General features: G+C 59.3%; 2 protein-coding genes across 3 annotated transcripts; one reads left to right on the top strand and one right to left on the bottom strand.

The window, feature by feature from the left end:
- Window positions 1-329: 329 nt before the first annotated feature.
- On the bottom strand, window positions 330-4,378 carry TMEM278 (transmembrane protein 278). 2 transcript variants are annotated; one of them, XM_088790042.1, is made up of 4 exons: window positions 4,157-4,378; window positions 3,853-3,992; window positions 3,041-3,223; window positions 330-2,033 (listed from the first exon to the last, which is right to left on the bottom strand). In XM_088790042.1, the coding sequence occupies exons 2-4, from the start codon at window positions 3,874-3,876 to the stop codon at window positions 1,809-1,811; spliced, it is 432 nt and encodes a 143-aa protein (XP_088646168.1). In that variant the 5' UTR covers window positions 3,877-3,992; window positions 4,157-4,378; the 3' UTR covers window positions 330-1,808. The 2 variants fall into 2 exon arrangements, with proteins under 2 accessions (XP_088646168.1, XP_019567703.2); XM_019712144.3 differs by lacking the exons at window positions 3,853-3,992; window positions 4,157-4,378 and having other exon boundaries at window positions 3,041-3,614.
- A 604-nt stretch (window positions 4,379-4,982) lies between these two features.
- On the top strand, window positions 4,983-9,290 carry ANKRD65 (ankyrin repeat domain 65). The gene is made up of 4 exons (XM_074334301.2): window positions 4,983-6,454; window positions 6,565-6,782; window positions 6,956-7,490; window positions 8,053-9,290. Exons 1-4 carry the CDS (start codon window positions 6,401-6,403, stop codon window positions 8,506-8,508), a joined length of 1,263 nt encoding a protein of 420 aa, XP_074190402.2. The 5' UTR covers window positions 4,983-6,400; the 3' UTR covers window positions 8,509-9,290.
- The last annotated feature ends 659 nt before the right edge of the window (window positions 9,291-9,949 follow it).

The raw sequence follows: 9,949 nt of genomic DNA, 5'->3' as shown, positions 1-9,949 counted from the left end.
TGATCCTCCAGCACTGGGCAGGAGGGAAGGAAGGCGGCCTTGGATCGGGAGCTTGGCAGCTCGGTGGCTGGCCAGGCCTGTCTGACTGGGAACGGCATCAGAGCTGGGCACAGTCGATTGGAAAACCCGGAGCATGCCTGCTGGGCCTGAGCCAGCCACACACTGGGCTCTGCTGAAGGCCACGGAGTGAGCCCTGACCTTGGTCCTACCCTGAACCCTGAAACCTGACCTTCGGGCACATCTGAGCCCGGACCCGGTGGGTCCCAGGTGGAGTCCTGAGAGCTAGATCCTTTACAAGGCCTTGTAGCTACCACTAGACTTTGGACCAATTATAAGCAGTACACATTTTAATACACTGCTGGGTTACAAGGAAGCAAATATCTCCAAGCCCCCTCCCCCCCAAATTAAACACTGAAAGTAGATAAATAAGCAGAAGAGTGAGCAGAAATGAGGATGATGCAAGAAAGCAGATGGGAAAGCAGCGGTTTCCTGGACACAGAACTGGGAGCCACACCGCAGTCGGGGACCCCAGGGTGGCCACTGCACAGGGACTACCAGGGCAGGACCTAATGGGGGCCAGGCTGGCGGTAACTCACAGCCTCAGGATTTTCACACATGCGGTCTGGCAATCAAAAATTAGCAATCATTCAAAGAAACAATATGCTATTAGTGAGAATCAGCAGAAAAGACCCCCAAAGACTAAGATGTGGGAATTGTTAGGCACAGAATATAAAAAAATGCTGTGACTTGTTCAAGAACTTGAAGCTGGAATCCAAAAACCAAGCATGCCACCAAGTGACCATCAGAAATGCTCAGATTTGAAAAAGAAGCAAGTATAAGTTTTAAGTATACTATAATAATTTATAATTAAATGCATGAGTTAATCAGCAGATGACTTAGTGACCTGGAAGAGGGAGATGAAGGAATTGTCCAGAATGCAGCACAGAGACACAAGGAGATGGAAAATACGAGAGATGAGCTGACATGGAGTTAAAAGGAAAAGGTGAAGCATTCATTTAATAGGTGTTCCCCAAGAAAGCATCCATACAATGAATGAGAGGCAGAGTTTAAGAGATGATGGCTGAGACTTCTCCAGCACTGATGAAATAGATGAATCCCTAGGAACGGGAAACACCACATAGACCAAATGGATAATTAAGAACATATCCACAAGGAGAAAGCTCAGAACGTGAAAGACAAGAGACCTTAAAATTATCCAGAGACAACACACTGAGCCCTTACTCTGGTGCCTATCTAAACGTTAACCGGGTCTCAGGCTGAGCCCTGACCCTGGTCACAGGCCGAGCCTTGCAAGCGCTGGGGCTGCTGGCCACCACTGAGCTTCTAGAGATGCCTGCTCTGGTGGAGTGTGGAAGTCTCACCACTTCTGGAACTCGCTGGAGGCCGGCTGACTGACCAGACATGGGTCCCACAGGGGCAGCTCTTTGGGTGGGCGCCGGAGCTTAGGGCAGCCGCAGTGGCAGAAGCCAAGAAGGCCACCTTTCGAAGCCTGGCCACATGCCCCTTCTCTGAGAGCCATTTCTCTTCCTAGGGGCTTCCCAGCCACTCAGCAGCAGGGGTGCCTGCGGGGGTGGGGAAGGGCCAACCCCGGTCCGGGGGAGTCCGGTGCCATCTCGTGGTCATTCCGAGCACTACGCACGAGCCCCGAGGCACGCACACGGTATCCCCGCCGGACCTGGATGCAGACCCCAAGCTCGCCGGTGGGGCCACCTTATGGGGGTCACGAGGGAAATTCGGGGGCCTCCCTGTATTTGGAGCGCTCGGGTCCTTTGGAGGGCCTCTGGGGGTCACAACCAGGAGCAGAGCTGCTCCTCCCCGTCGGATTGGCGGCGGGGTACGGGTGTCCAAGTGGGGAGAGGCAGCAGCGGGCGGAGGCATCGGGCCAGGCGGGCGCGGGTGGCCGAAGCGAGTACCAGCAGTGGAGGCAGCGAGAGGAAGCCCAACACGATGAGCGTCGTGGAGCTGCGGTCCGAGAGCAGCGCGCGGCACGCGGGGCGGGGCGCCGGGTGAACCTGGGGGAGGGCGGGCTGTTAAGAGGGGAGTGATCTAGGGGGGGCGGAGCCAGGCAGCAGGTGGACTGAAGGACAGGGTGGGGTCAGGTTGGTGGTCAGGCGGAGCCGGGGAGAAGGTGGACTGGGTCGCAGCGGGAGGTAACTTCTGGAGGGGTGGGGCCTGAGGGCTGGCGGAGTCAGGAGGCTGGCTTCCCCCTCCCCCCCATCGCGCTGTTGTGGGTCTGGAATTTCTGAGCCTAGGATGGGAGATGGGGACCCAAGCAGTAAATAGCCGGAGTCGGAGTCCCTTAAGGGGAGGTTTAAAATTCCCACCCTTCCCCGTTGCCCGAGCCCCATTTTCTCCTCCCCCAACACACTACTTTCCCATGGGCCTTCCCTATGCTGAGAGCTGACCTTCCACCCCAACCGTGGGTGTCACCAGTCGATGTCACCTTCTCTTCTGCGGCCTAGTATTGGGTCCCCCTCCCCTGCCTTATGCCTACAGAAAGGGGACATGGGCTCCCATCTGCCTATACCCTCCCTGCCTCAGACCAAGCCACAACCCACTCCATCTGGGGAAACCCAGCCCAGGGCTAGAAGGGTCTGCCACAGGCTGTGTGTGTGTATGGGGGGTGGGGGGGGTTAGGGGTGAAGAGGGGCTGTGGACTGGTGAAATCTGATAAACGCACATACCCTCTCTTCCTGGAACCCCTCCTCTTCCCTCCCTGCCCAGCTGTCCAGGCCCTGGTGGCCCCTGCCTGGTACAAGGCTGGGAGGCCTCAAGGGAGGAGAGAGAGAGAGCTGTCCCCTCCAGCAGCAAACAAAAGCCCTTCTTTTACTGCAGCTGGGTGGGGGAGGGGTTGGCAGAAGAAGAGCTCTCCAGGGAGGGGCATACATGTCTCTGAGGACCAAGGGGCCATGCCAGAATGGGGCAGATTCACCGTCAGGCCCAGGGCCCTGAACCTCCACAGGACCCCACTCCCCGGGGACCCCAGCCAGTGCCCCTGCCCATGGAGGGCTCAGCTCACCCTCGAGTGGCACAGGAACCCCAAATAGACGATGGCAGCTGCCGGCAGCAGCACCAGCAGGAACACGGTTGCAGGCAGCAGCAGGTGGAACAGGAGTCCGGCCAGAATCTGACTGGGCAGCTGCAGGGTCCCAAGGCCTCGGGCAGCCAGGCCTGCCCACCCTGGAGACATCAGGACTGACACCTGGAAGTCAGGAAGCCTTCGGGGCAGCATGGGTGCTGTGTCTGAAATGGTCCCTCCCTCATCCTCCTCTGTCTCCCTCTCCTGCTCACTCATGCTCTCTTGGGTGATGGGCCTGGTAGGCTCACAGCGGTAGTCAGATGGCAGAAGCAGGGTCCCCCAGGGTCTGCCCTGGGCCCCTAGGTCAGACCCCTACTCAGACCCCAGCAAGTAGATAATGGACCCAGCTGGAGGGCAGGACCCTGGCGCAAGTAGGTCCAGACCTGACCATCAGTCTCCAGGGCTACACCCCTGCCTCAGTTTCCCCCACTGCCAGGCTTGGCCTCTCTCTGCCAGGCGACTACAGCTCCGGCGCTGGCCAGTCTCCCTAGTCAGCTCTGTGTGCTCTGGTCAGCTGTCCCTAAGGCCTGGCACTGGGGCCCTCCTCCCTCCTGGTCCCGCCCTCCCCCCCTTGCTGCTCCCCCACACAACTTCATTTCATAGGTCTTGACTCTTACAACTGCCCCCTCAGTAGCTGCCACATAGAGGTCACCACCCACCCCATGTCCCAGCCCTAGCCCCTGCTGGTCCCCTCATCCCAAAACCTGGTCCCTCTGGGCATCAGTAAAACAGGGAAGATGCTGGGTGCTTACATCATAGGGCTGTTGAGAGGGCATGTGGGCAATGCATGTGAAACACTTTGTATGAGACCCGGCACACAGTAGGTAGAACTCAGTAACAGCAGCTACTATGACAGGAATCCTTTCTGTCAGAATCTAATCCATCCTGAAAACTGTGGGAGCAAGTGTTATTATTTCAAGTGGGGGAACAAAGCATTCCCCACTCCTCTAAAACCCCAACTAATTCCCCCCACTCTTCACACTGGCCAGACCCCCAGGGTTTCCTAGTATAACATACAGCATTTAAACACCACTGACATAACAAGTTGACACTTACATTCACCAGTAGGTTGTCTGTGAGCTGAATAAAGGAGGCCACATGGCGTCAGATACCAATACTTCCCCGTCACACCTTCTCCACACTTCCCTTGTCCCCTCCGACTTTTCTTCCAATATATTCCAGGCCTCCCAGGCTCACCAAGTCCCTTTAGACACATACAAATGGGGCCGATGACAGCAATAGTGCACACAAGCCTGACACAGGCCTGGTCAGGACAACAGCTGAGGCTCCAGGCAGCTCGTGCCACGCCCTGTGGCCCGACACACACAATTCAACCGTTTTCACTTGCACACATATGCCAAGATCTCACAGTAGCTGCTTATTTATTCAGATAGTGAATTTGGGGTAAAAAATGTTGCAAATAGTAATGTTTGGGTAGAGAGTTCAGATGCAGCGAGGATGCAGGTCTTGTCTCCTAAGCCCCACCCCCTCTTCAGGTGACTCGTTTACACTTCTTGAGCTCTCACTGTGTGCTGCTGCCCTAGGCTCTGAAGACTCAGTGAGTGAGGCCTACAGAGGCCTTGCTATGCAGGGGTGGCTATGCTGGAGTCCTGACAGCCTTGCACGAGTCCACAGAGGCCACGGAGCGAGCTGTAGCACCGTAGGCCAGAGCAAACACAGGAACACAGGCACACGGCCGGCTCCGACTTCCTCTGCCTTCTGGAAGGCTGTCAGGAGTCGTTCCTGGGCTCCCCTAGCTCTGATGGCCCAGGGGACTTCCCACTGGCCCCGGGGCGCAGCTGCAGCCCCACAAAGACCCTCAACCACAGGGCCCCTCCTGCTGCCTGTTATCTGGCCCATTCTTTCGGTGTCATCCTGTGGGACAGGGGACACGAAGCTGACATTTTTGCCGCTGTTTTTTTTTCCGGCTACTTGAGCAGTAATGTGTCTGAACCCACCCCGAGTGCTTGCTTCTTTACTGGCAAAAGCTGCCAGCCTATGTGACGTGCCCTCATGGAGCTTTCATTTTAGAAGAGGAAGGCAGACAAAAAAAAAAATCGACAGATGCTTTCATGGAGGGATAAGTGCTAAGAAAAAAAGAAAACAGGGTCAGGGACAAGGTTGCTTCAGATTGGTGGTCAGGCTGGAGGGCCCCTCTGGGGAGGTGACATCTGAGCAGAGTGACTGAGGCTCATGGGCTAAGGCCCCTGTGGCTTGGTGGTGGGATGGGGCCCCTGGGTGTCTTGCTTGGAGACCCACTCTTTGGACATGGAACCTGGAAGGGCTGCTCTCTAGGGAGATGGGGGAAGGGCCAAGGCTCTATTACCCCTGGAGGGGAGGGAGGACAGGGCAGGACCCTCAGGACACCTCATCCCTGGCAACCCTGGGGTTGGGAGCAACAGCCTCAAAGCTGCACTGCTTCCGGGTGGACAGTCAGACACAAGAGGCAGCTGGAGGGGCCAGGCTGCAGGCATGGACACTTCCTCCTGCCAGGGCTCTGGATAGGTGGTCTTTCCCAGGGATTGGGGGATGGGAAGGCAGGACCAGCCCCCCACCCCACCGCCCTGCCCCAGGGTCCCACAATAAAGGTGACCCATCCTGCCAGCCTGGCTCAGCCCCCTTCCTGCATCACCACTTCTAGATGTAGTTCAGGGCTCTGCCCCATCACAGGCTCAGCTGACTTGCCTCAACCTCTCAGGGGCTTTCTACCCCTGACCCCCGACCCAGATTGCCTGGCTTGGGAGGGAAGGGTCCTGCCTCATCCTGTCTACCTCCCAGCCTGGAATCAGGCCAGAGGCCAGGCTCCAGCCCAGAGATGGTCTTAGCAGGGACAGGAGTGGGGAGAGGGGTGGCGCCTGAGGGAGGAAACCATGGGAAGGCATGTGGGTGCCTGGGGGCAAGTCGAGGCACATCAGAGGCTGTGCTCCTTGGAGGAGCCGTGGCCCACAGGCATGCTCCTGCTTGTCTGGCTGTGTCTCCCTGGAGGGAGACCAAGCCCTGGCCCTGGCAGTTGGCAGGAGGACCAGTGCTGGGGCAGGGGCTGTGGCCACCAGGCAGTGCGTCTCCTTGAGTTGCTGGGTAAACAGTGTGGGGAAGTGGCCCTTATCCTTGCCCAGGAGGCAGCAGTGGGCAGCTCTGCTCCACCCCTTCCCCACCCTCCCACCCAGCCCCAAAACCCACAAACACAGTCAGCTGCAGCTGGAGCCTTCCAGCCCTGCAGGAGCAGACACCTCCACCTCCACACCTTCAAGGAGGAGTGTCTAGAAAGGACCACCTGGCTCTGGCTGGGTCAGGCTCAGCATGGAGAGGACCCCCAGCCAGAGGACAGAGTCCCTGGGCAGGGTCCCTCTGGGGGTAACTGAGAGTCAAGCCTCAGTGGTGACCTGGTTCCCCTTGGGGAGATGGGGGGCGTCCATGTTGGCCAGGGGCCTCCAGCATCCATGTAGGATTCCTGCTCTTCCCAGATGAACTTTGGGAGCTCAGAGCCAGAGAAGCAAGACCCTACAGAGGCAGGGGCGGAGGAGGAACTCAGGTGGATGGAGCTGGGCTCTGAGACCCTGGGAGCAGCGACAGAGGGGCCGGGTGCCCCACGGGCCTGGGGGTGCCTGCTGCAAGCCGTGTGGAGGGGTCACCTGGGCCTCACAACACAGCTGCTGCGGCAAGGGGCCAGTGTGGAGGAGAGGTGAGCCCCGGGGCAGCACGGGGTCACTTTACCAAAGTGGAGGTGTCAGGGGTCGATTCACTGAGCAGGGGGGCAGGGCCCTTCTCACCCGGGCAGGAGTGGGGGGAGCGGAGGGGAGGGGTCTCCACCCCGGGACGCCCCACCCTTGCCCACACAACCGTCACCCCCGGCAGGGACCACGCGGGTAGGACCCCGCTCCACCTGGCCGTGCTGCGCGGCCACGTACCCCTGGTGCGGCTCCTGCTACAGCGCGGGGCCCCGGTTGGGGCCACCGACCACGCGGGGCGCACGCCGCTGCACGAGGCCGCCTGGCAGGGCCACTCGCAGGTGGCGGAGCTGCTGCTGCTGCGCGGGGCCCCCGCGGGGGCGCGCACGGGGGACGGCCTCACGCCGCTGCACTGGGCAGCCGCGCTGGGTCGCACGCTGTTGGCCGGGCGCCTGCTGAGCACGCCGGGCCCCGGCCCCGCGGTGGCGGACGTCCGTGGATGGACGGCGGCGCACTGGGCGGCCGTGGGCGGCCGGCTGCCGGTGCTCGAGCTGCTAGCGGCGGGCGGCTGCCCGGACCTGGACGGAGCCCTGCTCGTGGCGGCCGCGGCCGGGCGCTCGGCGGCGCTGCGTCTCCTCCTGGCGTGCGGCGCGCGGGCGGACGCCCGGGACGGCGCGGGGGCCACCGCGCTCGGCGTCGCTGCGGGTTTGGGCCGTCGGCAGGTACGTCCAGGCCAAGCCCCGAAGTGACTGGGTGGGTGGGGGGGACGGTCCTCGCCCCCGGGGCTGCAGGGCCCCACCCCAGCCTCGGCAAGCTGTGGAGGAGCCTGCACTGTCTGCCCAAAGCTGGATGACACGGGGTGGGGCCAACCGCCAGGGGCCTCAGTGCAGCCCGGACCCTTTCTTGACCGATCTCGGAAGCCTGGGGAAGAAGCCTGGCGTTCCGGCCTTTATTTTGGTGGTCGGTAGCAACAAGTATTTACTGAGCACCAGGCGTGTGCTTGAGTCCAGCCAGCCCCCAGACAGGGGAAAGGGATAGCAAGTGGCTGCAAATCTCGGATTTGATCTGAGGACGATTAGCAGGAGAAATGGAAGTCTCTAAGCAGAGCCACTCCAGGCTGCCATAGACGCTGGCTCATTTACCAAGTGGGGAAGCAGTGTGCAGGAAGAGGCTGTTAGGTGACCCAGGCCTGATGAGGTCTGGGTCAGGCAAATGGCAAGGTGGCCCCAGCCCCTCACCCACCTGGGCCAGGGCTGGCCTCTGCCTTGCCCTCCCCTTTTCCAGGATATGGAGGTGCTGCTGGACCACGGGGCAGACCCAAGCCTCAAGGACAGGCATAGCCGCTCTGCACTCCACAGGGCTGCCGCTGCTGGACACCTGCCTGCTGTCCAGTTACTGGCAGCCTGGGGAGCTGAGGTGGATGCTGGAGACTCATTGGGCCTAACACCCCTGCACCACGCTGCCCGGGGAGGCCACGTGGACGTTGCCAGCCACCTCCTGGACAGGGGTGCGCAGGTCAACGTGGCTGGCTGGCTCCACAAGACACCACTCCACGTCGCCAAGGAGCGTGGCCACTGCCCCACGGTAGAGCTTTTGCTGAGCAGAGGGGCCAGCCACACCCAGATAACGCCGTGGGGTGAGGTGGCCCAGGACCTGGTGCCTGAGGGGGGCCTGCCCCAGGCACTGCCCGCCCTTTGCGGAGAGCGGAAGGACTGCCAGGGATACCAGCCCCAGGGCTGAGCCCGCAGGGCCAGAGCAGGACAGGTGGCTCCTGGCTCCCACAACTTTGGGACTGTGCCAGGCTCCTCTCTTCTGGACTGAGGCCACCTGCTTGGGTGGAGGGGAGAACAGCTGAGAGATTCCTGGAGGAGAAGGGGGCAAATGGCTTGAGGCCCAGTGGGCCTATGGCCAGATCTGGGGAGGCCCCACAGATTCCCAGGGGCACCTCAGCCCTGCACTCTCCGACTGAGTTGTGGCCACAGATTTAACCAAAACCTGATGGTCTCTCATTTGTACACCATGGAGGTGTCACCCTCAGTTACTGTTTCTGTACATGGCGGTGTTCTGTGTTTTCTTAGATTCAGTACTTGTCTGTTTGAACCCATTAGTTTCAGGGCCAAACTAATGGCCACAATTATTCACATGTCCCCTAGATCCAGAGCCTACACTCTGAGCCTGCTCCCACACACCCAGCTGAATCACCAGGCCATCAACCAGACAGCCAGACAGGCATATACAGCAAGGCCTGCTGGGATTACCAAACTAGCCAGTCCTCAGTGGTTCCCCTGCCCTGCCTTGTCTTTCCTGCCAGAACCCCAATAAGGCTCTGTCCTGAGCTTTGCCCTCCTCGCTCCTGCCTCCTTGCTGACACTGGTCCCTCTGTGGCCCTGTGGGGCTTGGTGTGCCCCTCTTTTCGGGAAATGTCAAATGTAAAAATCTTCTTCCAATGGCATCAGTCTCTCCCTGTTGTCACTCAGCTGTGTCCATAAATGAAAAACCCCGTGGTACAATCGAATCAGGAACCGTTGTCTGACTGCCCATCTCTGTATCTTCATAGAAAACTATTGCCATTTTTCAATTTAAAAGTATAGTTTTTCTGGGCTGGCCCGGTGGCTCAGGCAGTTGGAGCTCCGTGCTCCTAACTCCAAAGGCTACTGGTTCAATTCTCACATGGGCCAGAAGGCTCTCAGCCACAAGGTTGCCGGTTCAACTCCTTGAGTCCTGCAAGGGATGGTGGGCTCTGCCCCCTGCAACTAAGATTGAACATGGCACCTTGAGCTGAGCTGCCTCCCGGATGGCTCAGTTGGTTGGAGCACGGGCTCTCAACCACAAGGTTGCCAGTTTGATTCCTGGGCTGCGCCCCCTGCAACTAGCAACAGCAACTGGGCCTGGAGCTGAGCTGCACCCTCCACAACTAAGACTGAAAGGACAACTTGACTTGGAAAAAGTCCTGGAAGTATACACTGTTCCCCAATAAAGTCCTGTTCCCTTCCCCCAATAAAAAAATCTCTTTAAAAAAAGTGTTAATAAGACTGAGTCTGGGAGCTACTAAGCATAGGTTTAAAGGTTAACCACTTAGCTCTGAATCCCCGGGGAGCACTACACCTGCATACTAACAAATACCAGGACAATTTTCAGAGGAAGCCAACTGCAACAATAGTTCTCAGAAAGGGCCCACCAC

Source organism: Rhinolophus sinicus, chromosome 14, assembly GCF_057876585.1.
Source record: "Rhinolophus sinicus isolate RSI-liver-muscle chromosome 14, RSI-T2T, whole genome shotgun sequence".
In the NCBI taxonomy this organism is placed as follows: Eukaryota; Metazoa; Chordata; class Mammalia; order Chiroptera; family Rhinolophidae; genus Rhinolophus; species Rhinolophus sinicus.
This window is presented reverse-complemented; position numbering and strand designations above follow the sequence as displayed.